The 16,926-nt window shown below is 46.8% G+C and overlaps 1 protein-coding gene across 1 annotated transcript in view; it reads right to left on the reverse strand.

Moving 5' to 3' along the window:
- Positions 1–205: 205 nt before the first annotated feature.
- LOC142578037 (RYamide receptor-like) overlaps positions 206–16,926 on the reverse strand; it is a 58,594-nt gene continuing 41,873 nt past the window's right edge. The window contains exon 2 of the mRNA XM_075687489.1: positions 206–1,009. Coding sequence (XP_075543604.1) covers positions 206–985 — 780 coding nt within the window. The 5' untranslated portion in view covers positions 986–1,009. The remainder of the gene's footprint in view (positions 1,010–16,926) is intronic.

A 16,926-nucleotide genomic window follows, 5' to 3' on the forward strand; every position in this document is an offset into this window, starting at 1 on the left:
GGCAGCGTGCTGGGACCTCTGTGAATTATTCCGCAATTCGGAGCTCGAGACATTGCGAGAGATGGAGGTGCGCGCTTTCTCTGTGGAAATTGCGAGAGCCAGTGTTCTCGCGGTTCCCATCGAAAGACAGTCCTCGTCACTCGTGCAGTGGCTTTATCATATTTTGATAAACGTGGCTGCTACACGTGTGAGACAGCAGTGTTTCTTATACCTTTCGTTTGGAGGCAGCCATCCGCTGGTCGCGGGCGTCCTGGGCTTCGCCGGGAGTCTCCTTTCCCCAGACGACGACCGCGATGCGCGTGTACGTGAAGATGAGCACGAGCAGCGGGAAGAAGTACTGGAGTATCATGAGCGCCATGCTGTAGTAGGCGGTCTGCTCGGGCCGCCCCCACTGCTCGAGGCAGTAGTAAGTGCGGTTGGCGCACGGGTGCGGCACCAGCTGCGTCACGAGCGCCGTGGGCAGCGGCGTCACCAGCGCCACGAGCCAGACGAGCGCGATGATGAGCTTGGAGCGCAGCTTGGTCATGCGGGGCCGCAGCGGGTACACGATGGCCGTGTACCGGTCCACCGAGATAGCGATCAGAGTGTAGGCCGAGATGAAGACGGTCACGCATTGCGCGTACGTTACCAACACGCACATGACGCCGCCGAAAGGCCAGTAGCCCAGCAGAAGGTTGGACACGAAAGTGAATGGGATGCAAAGGCAGGCCATCAAAATGTCGCCGATGGCCAGGTTCATGATGAACATGTTCGTGACGGTGCGCATGCGCTGGTAGGCGATCACGATGTAGCAGACGATGCCGTTTCCACCAATGGCTGCCACCGATACGGCGATGTACATGAGGTACATGAGCGCCTGGATGCCCTCCGGCACCTGCGGGGACACGTCGCAGCTGGCCGCCGCCTCCGACTCGTTGCCGCCGCTCCAGTTACTGGACGCCGACGCCTCCTCCACGCTGGACGACAGCTCGCTCTCGGTGGTCATGCTCTCGCCGGAGTTGTGCAAGCCCTGCGAGAAAACAACCGGAAAGTCAGCTGGGCCAGTGACACACGCTTCGCAGGAAAGCTCTAGCCCAAGGAATAGATTTTTGGTTTAGGCGAACATGTTGATAATGCTTTTCTTTTCCTTCTTTTTCTTCTTGCCTTGCGTCACCATCTTTCTCTATTGCTTTGTCAAGCTATAAAGAGGTGCGGTAGAGAGAAGTTCAGAATGGTGATTGAGCCAATGTGCCAACACCAACTGCAGACTTGCAAGTCTTACTGCGATAGCAGCGCATCAGCTCATTCAGACACGTAACAATTATTGAATACATGTCCACGCTGCTGTTCAAACCGAAGCTCTGCTTGCGGATTAATATATATATATATATATATATATATATATATATATATATATATATATATATATATATATATATATAAACGAGAAGAAAGGGGGTTAACCGAGGGGCCCGATTTTTATTAGTCATATCATGAGAAGCCAACAAACACTGACACCAAGACAACATAGGGGAAATTACTTGTGCTGAATAAATGAAATAAAGGAACGATAAATTAGTGGAAATTCAAGTGGATGAAAAAACAACTTGCCGCAGGTGGGAGCCGAACCCACAACCTTCGCATTTCGCATGCGATGCTCTACCAATTGAGCTACCGCGGCGGCGTTTCCCCATCCACTTTTTTGGGTATTTATGTGTACTAGTAGAACCCTGGGAGTGTTAGCCAGCGCCACCACTCATAGACTTTGGCGGCGGACGTGGAACGTCGTTTTTGCCGCAGGCGTCACGAGAACGTGATCTTTTTGGGTGAAGGCAACTGGTCAATAAACCCACATATGCTACCTGAAGGCATCAATGTTGCCGGATTCGAGACCCTCGTTAAGTAATAAACGAGAAGAAAGGGGGTTAACCGAGGGGCCCGATTTTTATTAGTCATATCATGAGAAGCCAACAAACACTGACACCAAGACAACATAGGGGAAATTACTTGTGCTGAATAAATGAAATAAAGAAACGATAAATTAGTGGAAATTCAAGTGGATGAAAAAACAACTTGATATATATATATATATATATATATATATATATATATATATATATATATATATATATATATATATATATATATATATATATATATATGTAAGTTTGACGAACCGAAGCTCTGCTTGCGGATTGATATATATATATATATATATATATATATATATATATATATATATATATATATATATATATATATATAATATATATATCAATCCGCAAGCAGAGCTTCGGTTCGTCAAACTTACGTAACCACCAACGCAAGCAACGGGCGGTGGCCCGCTGCGTTGTCTGAACAGCCCAATCAAATGCCCGTTTATAGGACGCCACTTTTGTTTGCTTTCCAAACGAATAAAATGGCCTACATTGAGCGGTTTTTCTTATCTAATTGACTGACAAGGGTCTATGAGCACGCTCAAGTGGAGAGGGTTTCGAGGGGGCCGAGCCAGCGCAGTGAAAATAGATAATCGGAGTAGGAGGCTAGTGCCGGCGTCTCAGATTGGTCTGCTTACTCTTAGATTGCGGTGGCTGTTCGAAAATCGCGGCGGCGTGCAACAGAAGGTTACGAATGCCGCTAAAACGAGTCCTCAGCAAAGAAGAGTTGGCAGAATGATGCCCTATACGGGTCGAAAGAGCTCGATAACGTTACACCGCCACCCAAAGAGTTAATTATATTGGAATAAAGCCATGCCGTTGGTGAGACGCGAAGAGCCAGTGCCTGAGCGATCGGCGGGCAGCCATATTCTATTTCTTTTGGAACATGGCAGTCTCCGGCTATTCAGAAAAAAAATTCACTTTTCTTCGGCATATTAATAGATCTTTAACGCGTACACGTCACTTTGACGCGGTGCGTTTTTGCGGTTTTGTGACGTCGCGTGACAGGCAGGTGAAGTAGGTGCAGCCCGAAAATTTTTGACCAATAGCCGAGGGCTAATGGCAAAAAGGCGTCGAATCAGAAATAACTATTTTTCTTTTGTTCGGTCAAATCATGCGTAATCATTGTGTACACGTCATATCAGATGGGGAGCTAACGCGGTTTTCGTGACGTCGCTAGACAGGGACGTGAAGTGGGAGTGTTCCAAAAAAGCTTCTGACCAATCAGGGAGGGCTGATTGCAGAAATAGAATAGAAAAGTTTGGAATAGTTTTACGTTATAGCGCCCCAGATGGGGAGCTATCGCGGTTTTAGTGACGTCGCGTGACGGACAGGCGAACTGGGGGTATTGTATGGTATGAAGTGCTTTATTTAGGCTCTGAGGAAACAGTATCAAACAGATGCGGGCCAACCTCGGCACAGAGAGGCCGAGCCCGTCTGCCGTCACACAGCCCTGTACAGACCTGAGTTGGCCCGCCAGCGTTTCACTGTGCAGCATCCCCTGCCACCACTGCTCATGTTGAGAGTCATCACTGGCCAACGCCTCGCAGCACCAAAGCATGTGTTCTAAATCGAGGAAACCCCCACGCTTACTACAACGGACTGAAACCCTGCAGTCCGGATTAATTTTATTCATGACGACCGGGTTAGGGTACGTTCGTGTCTGCAAAAGCCTTAATGTAACCGCCTGTGTCCTATTTAATTTAGAATGTGGCAGAGGGAATGCCCTGCGCCCTAAGTAATAGTGCTTGGTGAACTCGTTGTAGGTTAACAGCTGATCCCTGAACTCAGGAGCGGGAGATCCAGTCCCTTCAGGGAGTACTGGCCTTAAAATTTTTGACGAGTCGTGGAGGGTAGATTGCAGACTTGGAAAAGAAAACTGTGGAATAGCTTTGCGTTATAGCACCCGTTTTAGGTTAAGAGCCCAAGGTCACTGGCTCTGACTACACTTTACATCATGGTCGCTCCTGCCGGGAAACTATCGAAATGAAGCAAAGCAGAATGTCCGAGAATCTGCGCACGTGTCTAGCGTCCCTGTACCAAACAAACACTTTGTTTACGGTCATTGTGAGGCGCCTCATGAAATGCACATGCGAGCCATTGCGTGCAACAAGCCATAGCCGCTCTGAAAACCTCGGTCCGTTTCATGACAATCGACGGACGCAAGACTGTTTCTATCTTTTATGAAGCGAACAAGTGAATGAAGTTTATTTTAAGAGAAGCGGCTCCGCATGGCCGCTTTGTATTCGTCGCGCACCGCGCCGTGAAAGACGAATGCGGCGCTAACGGCCTCTGCCGATACGTGGCTTGACAGCGAAACTGACAAGATACGTCGCGAAACGGGTTCAGCATTTCTTCACCAACGAAGGAGGCTGCGCGCCGAGGAGTTTCAACCCTCAGGAGCTTGAATAGAAGGTGATAAATATTTAATCGCGCCAAAAAGCAATTCGAGGGATTGACCATTGCCTCTCCTTATGCACCAGGATAAAGTGTGCGTGCCTTCATTCACGCAAAGGCGTTCGTTTTATACCTTGCTTGTTTTTATGTACGCCTAGCAAACAGAACAAAACCAAGAGGGCGTTCAAGAATACCACGCCATGCGCGCATGCTACGTCACCTGCCTGTCAGTGCTTCTTCTTCTTTCTCTCACAACGATTTCTCGCAAACATCGTCTCGCCGTGAAGTTGCGAAAACCTTTGGACACTGAATAACCCGGCGCTGCTCACACCCTTCTAATTCTTTATTACTTTCTTTTCCACCGAACAGGCCTTTCTTCTAGTACGCCCCATTGACCATGCGAGGCGAGGCTTCCCGAATATATTATTAATGAATGCTCAACTAAAGTTTACTTTGTGCTGTTGCGCGCCATCCTCGAGGCTTATTTTGTAGCTCTTTCGATTTGTGTGCTGTTTTTGAGATTTCCAAAGCTCAGCGCTTGGTCACTCTGCCAGTGTAGCGTGATGTTTGCCGAAGACGCCTTAATATTGATCTTTTGCCCTCTGTCCTGTGGCGTCGCAATAGCAAATGCACGTTCGCTTTTTTTTTTCTCTCTTTCGTTTGTTATCGACAAAGTTCCGCGCGAAACGCCGTGTTTGCTCGCGAAGTAGAATTTTCGCACTGTGAAAGTGTACAAATACGCGCAAACACCACGAATCTTTTCTTGTTCAACTTCCGCTCGTTGCTTCATCTTCCGTTTAGTTTCGCCTTTTATTCTACGCTATACAATACCATAACCCGTCCTCATCTAGCTAGAACTGGGCTTTCTTCTAAATAGCAAGCATATGAAAAGCGTATGCCTTCACAAATTTTTTAACGATATGTTTTCCTGACACCACTGTCATTTCAGGCATCCGCCCTGCTAATTAGAGTTCTTTCAAACAAACTGATTTTTGCGTTTTTTCCCTTTCCTTAAGTGTACGGAGACAAAGTGCCCATTTGGAAGATGAATCATATAAACAATACGAATACAGGAGAAAAGTCTCGGTATCATGATAGATGCTATAAAAGCTGTATTTACAAAACACTATAAATCGGATAAAATATATTTTATCAATACCCGCCGCGGTAGCACTATGGCTGTGGCTATGGCACTGAGCTGCTGCAGGAGCTTGAAGTCACGGGCGCGACCCCGGCCGCGGTGCCCGCATTACGATGGGGTGGAATGCAAAAACTCCCGTATACTTTGATTTAGGTGCCCGTTGAAGAGGCACAGGCCGTCACAATTATCTCGGAGTTCCGCGCTAATGTGTACCTTATAACGAGATCATGATTTTGGCATGGAAAGCCCCAGAATGTAATTTTATTTTTTTATAGCATTTATTATTATGGTATGCTTTCTTTGGCAAAAAGGGGCTCCTGCCTTCTTACCCTTGATTACGAATCAATTCTTCGGGAAATTAGACAAGGGCCGATATAACGTGACAATTCTTACTGTTCGATTCGCTAACTACAGTATTATAATTCAATATCCTCTAGCGTCGGATCCTGATGACAACTTTGGTAGAGCGCTGCTCGGCGCGGCAAAAGTATACGAAACGAGGTATAATTGAAGTATAATCATCGCGTTATCTCTGCCAGTTCGCCGACTCAATTATTTCTTTTTATTTGTTTTGGGGGGAGAACATGCATACGTAAAACAGTTGCAAGTTAAAGTCAAGTTCAGCAATGCTCACTTTTTAGTGGTAAACTTACTTGGCAGAATACGTGAAGTACTCAGGAAAAAAGACGTTAAATTTTTTATAAAACGCTTTATGACACTAGATGCACCACACGCAAGAAAAGTAGCAGAAGAATACGCGTTTACTGCTTACAATAATTGTGCAAAGGGAATTAAACTATTATCTCACACTTAGAACAACGAAGAACTGAAAAGTAAAGTATGGCGCATTTTGTGACCGACAATAGGATACGTTGCTAGCTCCAGGAGATAGCATGCTCAACGCTTGCAGAAGTGCCGTATTTGCCTAGCGCATGGTCATTGTGACAGGTCTTTCCGTGAACGGTCGTGGGCATGGAAGTAGTTAGTACTTCTGAGCTTAGCTTACGGGCATTTGGCTAAGCAACGTAGTGGCGTAGCTCATTACTAGGGAGGCCGTAGAAAGTTCAGGTTGCATTTTTTCTCAGCGCAAGTTGTTCTTCCTTTGAAAGTGAGCCGCCGGTTTGAGATGAAGCGGAAAGTTTAATTTTTGAGAGATTTTTTTCGCAGTTCCTCGCGGAAGATAGCATAGGTAATTGAATTCTGGGGTTTTGCGTCTCAGAACAACAATATTTGATTATGAGGCACGTCGTAGTGGGGACTCCGGATTATTTTTGACCGCTAGGGGATCTTCAACGTGCCCACAATGCACGGGACTCGGACTTTTTTTTTGCATTTCACCCCCATCGAAATGCGATCGTCGCGGCGGGGATTTAATCCCGCGACCTCGTGTTTAGCAGCGCAACACCATAGCTGCTAATCCCACGCGGTGGGTCAGCATAGGTAATCTCTGCAAGAGCGTTTATGCTGAATTCATTTCAGTCGGCACGCCTAGTTGTCCACACAATTAGGTGACTGCCGAACTAGTTGGCGCGCATGTTAAGCGCGTTGCAAATCATCATAGGCTCGGCTGATACTGGTTTGAGAGGGTGCGAGAGTTTAGGGAAAGGGTAAAGGCGAGGATGTTAGCGGTTTAAATTTTTGGCATCAGCTGGCTGAAAAATTTCTCTTTGACACCTCTCGTGAATAGACGGAGCTTCTAGTTCTACGACATGAACGAAAAGCGCTTCACCACCACCTTGAACGAAAAAAGAAAAACGATTTAGTTGGGGTACTGAGTTGCGTGTAGAAGACCTTAGCTCGGACAAGAAGGTGGGAGGAGTTTGGTGTCGAGGGGCTTCAAGGTCATCAGCAATGATTTCTAGTTGGCAAGCGATTTCCCCGTCGAGTTGTCTTGGGAGAACACATTTCACAGCTTCTCTTGATCGAATGAGCGGGTGTAGGTAGCGATGTGTTCAAGCTTCTCCGGCCATTCATCAGGCTCCTTGCGTGTGGACTTATCATTGCTTCTAGAGAGCGCTTCTTCCACGCCTCTCCATCGTAACGGTCAATGTTCGCACCGCTGATTTCTTTGGCTTCTCGATGTACCTCGCAGAGTCGTCGGACGTCACGTGTTGGTGACGTTAGGCTGGTACGTGGGGTGACGAAGCACAGTTGACAAAATCGCTTCCCAAAATTTGGTACATCAATCACCGGGTGCCATTGTCGGCGGCGGATGCCAAGCGGCCGCGTCAATAGGTGGCGAACGCCTCGTAAGAGTTGACTGCAGAGCAACGCACCTTAAGCACTCAAGTCATTGCACTTAAATGACTCATAGGATATTGCCTCACCATGTTCCAAGTCAGGCCTTATTCTGGAGACCCCTATAGTTTCTGCGGCCCTATTTATGTACCCGCTGAAATTTCTTAGGCGGCGTGTTTAGAAAGTTGATATCAGGGAAATGCATCTCCATCCGCTCAAATAATTTTACTGACGTAAACACTACGACTCACCCTCGGTGAAATTTCGTTCCAGTGCACAAAGTCGCTTAGGTGCAATCGACAAATTCATGACGCTGCAATCGACAAACTCATGAGTCTAGGGGTGCACAACACAATGGAAGAAATCGCGGAGGCACAACAGCTAGCGCAACACGAAAGATTAACAAAATCACGAGCTGGCAGGAACATATTACAGGCAATCGGTGTAGAACTGAATACATCAAGGAGCCCAATAGAGGCTGAAGTAGAATTAAGGACTGACGTTAGGCACAAGATCAGAACCAACCCTACCCCCAGAAACATGCACCCAGAATATAATGGCGAAAGGAGAAAGGCAAGAGCTAATCCCTCTTGCAGGAAATAGAGCAGCAGGACCAACTGGCCGCTATAGTTGATGCTGCCTGGGTGAAAGGTAAAGAAGCATATACAGCCATTGTCTCAAATTATCAAGGCTAAATGCGAAAACACCCTTGTACTTAGATTTAGGTGCACGTTAAAGAACCCCAGGTGGTCGAAATTTCCGGAGTCCTCCATTATGCCGTGCCTCATAATCAGAAAGTGGTTTTGGCACGTAAAACCCCATAATTAATTTTTTTTAAATTATCAAGGGAAGCTGTAAGACGGTATCACTATTTTTACCAAGGACCCCATGGTGGCGGAACAAACGGCAATTGCTCTAGCCATCAGGAGTAATAAGTGGGCCTGCATTTACAGTGATTCTAAATCCGCTATAAAGTGTTTTGATAAAGGCTACGTAGCTGGAGTTGCAGCTAAACTTTTCGAAAACATTGGGATTATGAGAACTGAAATCCAATGGTTTCCTGCGCATATGGGGAAAGTGGACGAGACTCGGGTAAACCTCAATGAGGTTGCTCATGACTTGGCACGGGGACTTGCTAACCGTGTCAGTCACAACCAAGCCGTTAACCATCAAGCCAGGGAATCTAGAGATCACTTAATAACATACAATGTCATTAGCAAACATTAATATTCAGGACGCAGGCAATTACCATTGCCACATTCAAAACTGAACAGGGCTCAGGCAGTCTCACTGCGCTTATTGCAAGCAGGTACATATCCCACACCGTACGCCATTAATAAAATATATCCAGAGAGGGAGATTAAGATGTACTGCAACGGTTGTAATGGCATCATTGGAATCAGCCATATGCTTGCGGGGTGTCCCGCGACTCTCCCCAACCTCGTTGAAGATGGACACAGTGGGAGAAAAGGATTCAATGCCCATTGTTTCAGGACCAACTAAGGGCCGTCCAGAGGGCTCATGATGTCGCTGAAAGGCTTGGCCTTTCAGCGACACACACACACACACACACACACACACACACACACACACACACACACACACACACACACACACACACACACACACACACACACACACACACACACACACACACACACACACACACACACACACACACACACACACACACACACACACACACACACACACACACACACACACACACACACACACACACACACACACACACACACACACACACACACACACACACACACACACACACACACACACACACACACACACACACACACACACACACACACACACACACACACACACACACACACACACACACACACACACACACACACACACACACACACACACACACACACACACACACACACACACACACACACACACACACACACACACACACACACACACACACACACACACACACACACACACACACACACACACACACACACACACACACACACACACACACACACACACACACACACACACACACACACACACACACACACACACACACACACACACACACACACACACACACACACACACACACACACACACACACACACACACACACACACACACACACACACACACACACACACACACACACACACACACACACACACACACACACACACACACACACACACACACACACACACACACACACACGCACGCACGCACGCACGCACGCACGCACGCACGCACGCACGCACGCACGCACGCACGCACGCACGCACGCACGCACGCACGCACGCACGCACGCACGCACACCAGAGACGGTGTCTTTTCTGATGTATAATGCCGCTCGCCGTTATGATCATCAAGAGACAAATAAGAGAAGCTGACTGTAGTAAAACTACGAATACTTTACAGGCAGAATGGTATTCTTCGTTCTCTCCGGCCAGTCACGCCCTTAAAGGTGAATTTTGAAGCTATTAACGAAACCTCACTTAGATCTGCCACATCGAAGTTCAGTGTCGCTTCTCCAGTGTAGTCTTCGTCTTTTCTTTGTGTCCGAGCGTCTTACTTCGCAGTAGCGAGCTGCAATTATTCAATAAAGTGCAAGTTTTCCATCGAAGCGCAAAGACTTGCAGTGGAAGCAACACACAGGGGCTACAAGCGAACTATCCAGGTGAAATGAGGTTCTAGTCAAATAACGAAATGATGAAATTAGGGTCGGAATAATGTAAAGGGTTCTATTCCAATTCTTTTTGTTTTTACGCTTCGTCAGGGGTTCGAACGACGCTCCGCCTACGTTGTCACCAGAACCGGCTGCTCCTTAGCTGTGGATGATAAAAATAGAAATAGAATCGAGTAAAATGAATCGCTGCAATATGCTGGCCTAGGCCGGTATAACGATTCTTCAGGAGCCTCAGTGAGTTTCAAGGGCGGGAGTCGGAGTGAGTCCCAGTGAACTGGAGCTAGCGTGAGTGCGAGTTTAAGTATGTCTGAATCACACGCGATTCCGTATGTATTTGAGTCCATGAAACTATACGCTAGGAGGAATCCACATCATCTCGAGTAAATTTGACTTTGTATTCAGGAGCGGCGTCCGTTAGAAACAGTGATCCTGACAGGAAATGAGAACAATGGGCTCACATATGTCTGATAATTCAATCAAGTGTAACGTGCCTAGAAAATGCGCAAGCCTATACTTTTCTGAAATACGAGCGTTTTGATTACGCTGCTCAGCTGGCATGGACAAGTACAGAACTTCAAGTATTTCTGCAGGGGGTCGCCGTTAGCGGCATATACCCTGCGTCTGTACCCCTTCCCGCCTAAGCCTGAAGAAATAAAGTTATTTCATGGCATGGTGAACGTCTTGACTGACCGTGTCGCCCTATATGATTGATTTGTTTCTTTCGGAACCGGTAACCATAATTTTTTGGCGGTGCAGCGCTGGCTCTGTTTCGGGTTCAGTACCAGCGAGAATCCCGGTTGCGCTACAGTTTTTGTTAAGAGTTCGGTTCTACACAGTGGTTGAAATTCTGCGTTACGCGTGCAGTTATTTCTCCCTCTGTCCTGGTTTATAGAGTGCCACCTACACCGATCGATGACTGCTTTAGGTTTGCAAGGCTCATGGAAAACAACTTCCTGACTGTGTGTTTGCTGAACACTACTTATTTTTTGAGCATGCATGTGAGTCCAATAAGCAAAGACGTTACTGGAGTTCGCTGCACCTAGCAAGTCACTTGGGCGTGGAAAATGACCGCTGACTACATTAGCTAAGAAACATTATCGGAACAGCATATGACTGTTATGGTACTGAGCAGAATGCGCCATCTCCATCTTCTCTCCACCCGACAACTTGCCCACACACGCTTGTTGCACCTGCAGTGAACATTAATCTCCGAGTGCGCGCACAATGACTCTCCTTCTTCTCTCCTTCTTATCTTTATTTTCCCTTTCCCCACGCATAGGGAATCCAACCAGGCGAGACCTTTGTTAACCTCCTCGCCTTGCCTTCTTGTCTCTCTCTCTCTCTCTGCAGTACGCCCATGTAACCCACGGATTATGAGGCCAGTAATCTCACTCTTCATCGAGCTCCGATTCGACTCTTACTATTCTTTCAGTGAGCAGCTTATTCGTAGTACGGGTGAGTTACGAAACTGAGATTCTGAGCGTGCGATTCACTGAATTTGGATTAGTCTGCGAACATGATTCCGTGAAACTATGTGAATTTTTCGGCAACCATTTATTTTGCGCTTTTCGAAAGCTAGTCTTACAGCAGCCATTCATTCTTGGAAAGTTTGTTTAAAAGAAGGCTCTAAATGTGTTGAAATGCTATTCGGGAAGTACATTTAATGAAAATTGGAGACCTTGTTTTTTAAAACTGATCCTTCGTGCTTGATTGCTGTCTTTCTTGCACTCGTCAGCAGAGGCATGGTACCTAATTTTACAGAAATAAATATTCCTGCTGTAAATATATGCGTCTCCGTTTGGCTATTCGACATTCGATACTTACTTTTCGTAATCAATTCGTATGCGAAGAAGTTGGTATTCGCCCACTCGTGCAAAATATGTATTTTTGAAGGAGTGTGATCTGAGTTTCATTTTTCCCAGTTATGGCGTACAACAGGGCGGCAGAAGAAAAGCTGATCTCGTTGAAAATTCTGAGTGGTTTTCGAATTAATTAACTACGACTTCGAACCACTTCAGCTCATGCTTGCTCGAGCAGTGGTGTGCAGCGACGGCTACACATGTAGTGCTCCTCTTTCAGCGGAAGAGAATGAAGATACCACTCGGCTTGTCTTGTCTGATCTTCATAATTGAGCCATGAACTCAAACGAAATAACTGCATGAAGAACACGCTTTCTACCACGCAATGCAGAAGTAAACTTTGACTGCCGGTAAGCTACGACGTAAAAGCGAAAGTTGACGCTGTCGCACCTCCACCTCACGCCATATATAGCTCCACAGTTTTTGCTCTGCGAGATATAGCTATGCCAAACTCGAGCGGTTAGCGTAGGCCCCGCGGCTCAAGACTGCAGCGTAATCACGTTTTGCGGTATAGCTGTTTGGATGGCACTGGTCAGCCATAACCAAGGCTTCGCCGCCCGCACATAACCTGTCGCCTAGGGCACGCTCTTGCCAACTCCTCGTTATAGGAGCAGTACGCGCGCACCTGTTGACAAACACAAGCAACAAAAGGTGCGCCTACGGAAGAAGACCCGCGGCAACTTCTTCAGTGCCGAAGTATGGTCCAGTGCGATTTGCGCGCCTTTATTTATTTATTTATTTATTTGTTCTATTGTTCTTTCCTGGTGGCTCTTTACTCGATCCAGCTGTTCCTGTTCGCCTGGCATATTTCGCTGGGGTTTGATGCAGTTGAGCTGGTGTAAAAAACAAATTCTGCCAGGACGGTGCGGCGTTGCGCTAATTCACAGGAAAAATTACAGCGTGTCTATAGACGGCGACTGGAGCCCGTTGAGTTCAGGTATCTCCTATAGAACATGTGTAGCTGTCTGGACCAATGTGGGAGAAGGTCACGCTTCCAGGTCCTTTGCCTGCGAAAAAGGCGAACCGTCCAATTGGCTGGACACGGACCTGAGAGACTGAAAGTGGGGTCATGACGTAGCCGAGAAGGTGCTCGACTGTAGCTTGACATGTTCAATGTAAGACCAGAGGGCAGCCGACCATTTTAATTGTGTGTTTCCCATGCACCTTCAAGTGTGCGTGTAACTAGTGCTCTCTCTCTCTTCCCTTGTTTGCCTCCCTTTGCGTCCTTCTAGCCTTTTTCCACAGGGCAGCAAACCAGACATACGCCTGGTTAAACCCCCCACCCTTTCTAGCTTCTTTCTCCTTCTTTTCTCGCGAAAACGGCGATTTAAATGGTTTCCAATCCATAAAAGAAGACCAAGATCTCGTCTGAGGAGTGGAAGTGTCACATGCTTATGGTAAAAGAATGAGAATATATTACAGCTGAAATTACGATTTTCTAGCTGTCCTAAAGTGACTGCAGTTGGCGACGCGTACATTGCTTGACCTTGCCGGTGACGATTTTAGCCGATTAATCACTTGCATCATGTTATTGCTCTCGCGGAAGATGCACTTTCTGTGAGCAAAACATCGCGAAGGTAAGTGCCACTCCGACAGTGATGCATGCGGTTCTTTATAATCAGATTGCATGCGCGCTGCCAGTGTTGCGTAGTGCATTATCGAACATAGGGGCACCACCGGCGACTGAATGCACGATGTCACGTATATATTATATGCGTCGAATTGCACCTTTCGACTTGACGACGACTAATCGTGCTGTCAGCATTGCCGCTGTTGCTGTCCAGTTGAACTTTCCACTGCGGGCACAAGTTCGGCTCAGAAAGGTTTCCGTACGTTCATCCTTGCCTGCATTCACTGCCTGCGCCCGTCACATCCTCATGAGAACAGAGGAACATAATATTGTACGGTCCCCGCTGGTAAACGAGAGCGTTTAGTCGACGACTAGTACGAGAGAAGCGTATAGAGCGCAATCCGTTTAATAAACTATAGCGAAAATAACAGCAAAATTAGCCATATGTATTTGTGTGCACTTTGTTCCTAAAGCTAATCTTGGCATTAAGGTATAGCGGTAATATATAGTATATATTTATTGGAACGTAGCACGGACTTTCCTTAACTTTGTAGACAGGTAGTGCTTAATACTGCGAATTCCTTGCTTTTACTGTGCCACCTCCAACATGTTTGTGCTGAACGAATTGGGGAAGTGATTATGATTACAACTTGGGCGCCCAGTGGACCAGTGAAGGAAATGCACATACCAGCAGCTAGCGATTAAAATCATGTACGGATGTGCTTTCTAGAAAGCCCGGTTACTACCAGCAGCTCGCCGCAGCAACTTCACGTCAGGGAGAAAGGGCATTCGTTCTCACGCATTCGAAAAATGGCAGGACGTTATCTTCCGGTGATAGCCAGTCATTGCGAAATTTCTTGCAATCACCCCGCCTTCGACTTTTCAAAGAAGTTTCGCCTGTTTGCACAAAACACCACGTTAGATTTTTGGAACAATATGTGATGTGATAACTTTATTTCGAATCCGGCGATTGGGAGGCCCGGGCCTGGGGCCGCCTAGACGGCCACTGAGAGCTGCTGCTTCTGTGCGGCTTCCTTGGCTCGCTGGACGGCCCAAAGTTGGTCTTGGAGTTCTGAGCTGAGCAGCACGGCCGACCACCGCGCCCGTAGACTTTCTGGGGAGACTGCCCTTTTATTTTGGTATATTTCACATCCCCACAACATGTGCTGAAGGGTGGCTCTAACAGACTTGCATAGCTTGCACATATCGCTCTCGTAGATATCGGGGAAGAAAGTTTTAGTTGCACGGGACTCGTATAAGTTTCTGTTTGTAGTCGCCTCCAAGTAACGGACTCAGCTCTGTTCAGTTTAGTCTGAGGCGGTGGTAATACTCGCCTCCGATTTTGATAGAATTTGGTAATATCGCTAAATCTTGTTAATCTATCTTTTTCTCTCCAGATTTCCTCCTACGCGTTCTCCTGACCGATGGAAGTCACTCTTTGCTCAGCTCGGCGAGTAAGACCTCGAGCTTCGCGGTATGCTACCTCGTTGAGGTTGACTGCGGGAATGTCTGGAGTCGTATGCGCTGGGAACCAGAGCAATTGCCTGCCGTTCTTCTCTGCATTGGAGAATTTTTCTTCATTGATTCTGATGATGTGCCATGCCTCAGGAGAGATCCTACCTTTTGCAAAATTTCTAATGGCCGCTTGAGAATCGCTAATGATGTACTGAGCATTCGTAGAGACCAATCCTAGTGCAATGGCTACCTCCTCTGCTGTCTTGGAATGTTTGGTATTAACTGATACACTTGCAAGGGGTTTTTGGGTGTGATGTACGATTACTGCTACGTAGCTGTTTCTGTGTGGGTATTCAACCGCGTCTACGAAGGTTGCTCTGCCGTCTAACCCAAAGATTCGGATAATTTTCTCTGCTCTACTCTTGCGTCTGCCGTCGTTGTAACCTGGATGCATGTTCTTGGGTATATTTGGTACTAGGAGTTTGTCACGAATTTCTCTCGTTATCGTCCTCTTTTCCCCGCATAGATTGTGGTAATTCATTCCTAGTTTGCTTAGTATATGCCGTCCCGTTTTGGTTTTGGTTAGTCGTTCTGCTTGAGATGTTTGTTGTGCTTCTATGAGTTCGTTCAGTGTGTTGTGGAGTCCTAACTTTAGCAAGAGATCCGTGCTCGTACTGATGGGAATCCCTAGTGCTAGGTTGTATGCCTTTTTTATCAGGTTGTTAATTTTAGTCTTTTCAGCTGCAAACCAATTGTGGAAGGCTGCTATGTATGTGATCTGACTGATTACGAATGACTGTATCAGCCGTATGATACTTTCTTCCTTCATACCCTCGTGCTTGTTAGTAATTCGTTTGATTAATCTCATGGTGTTTGTTACCTTTGTGTCTAACTTCTTTATGGTTTTCCCATTTGTGCCTTTGTTCTCGATTATTAGACCCAGCACCTTGAGTTGGTTGATTATTGGGATATTCCGCACGTTCTTGGTGTGTAGCTTGATTTCCCCACGAGCCTTGTTTCTGTCGTATCCTTCGGGAGGCCTGCCCCTAAGTGTGGGGCGGTACAAGAGAAGTTCAGATTTCTCAGCAGAGCATATGAGGCCTGTTCCTATGAGGTGTTCCTCCACTGTGTTAATTGCAGTCTGGAGTCGTTGTTCTATTTATCCGTCGCTGCCATCACTGGTCCAGATAGTAATATCGTCCGCGTAGATTGTGTGATTCAGGGACTCTATGTGATTTCATTTTTCGGCGAGTCCCATCAAGACGAGATTAAACAGCATCGGCGAGATGACAGCGCCTTGCGGCGCACCGGCACCCCCTATGTCGATCTCGGGCGACGTGAGCCCTCCGACGGAGATGGCTGCTTTCCTATCTGATAGGAAGCTCTTGACGTAGTTATACATCCGTTGCCCTAGTCCTTTTCGTTCGATGTTTTCCAATATGGCGGCGTGGTTGGCATTATCGAAAGCCTTTTTAAGATCAAGGCCCCAGATGGGCCCTTGTAGAGCGCGTTTTATAATCGATTATCTGATGCTTAAGTTGGAGCATCGCATCTTGTGTCGAAAGGTTTTTGCGAAATCCTATCATTGTATCTGGGTATATGTTATTATCCTCTAAGTAGTTATCTACCCTGTTTAAACCTACATGTTCCATTAA

This window comes from Dermacentor variabilis, chromosome 1, assembly GCF_050947875.1.
Source record: "Dermacentor variabilis isolate Ectoservices chromosome 1, ASM5094787v1, whole genome shotgun sequence".
Classification (NCBI taxonomy): domain Eukaryota; kingdom Metazoa; phylum Arthropoda; class Arachnida; order Ixodida; family Ixodidae; genus Dermacentor; species Dermacentor variabilis.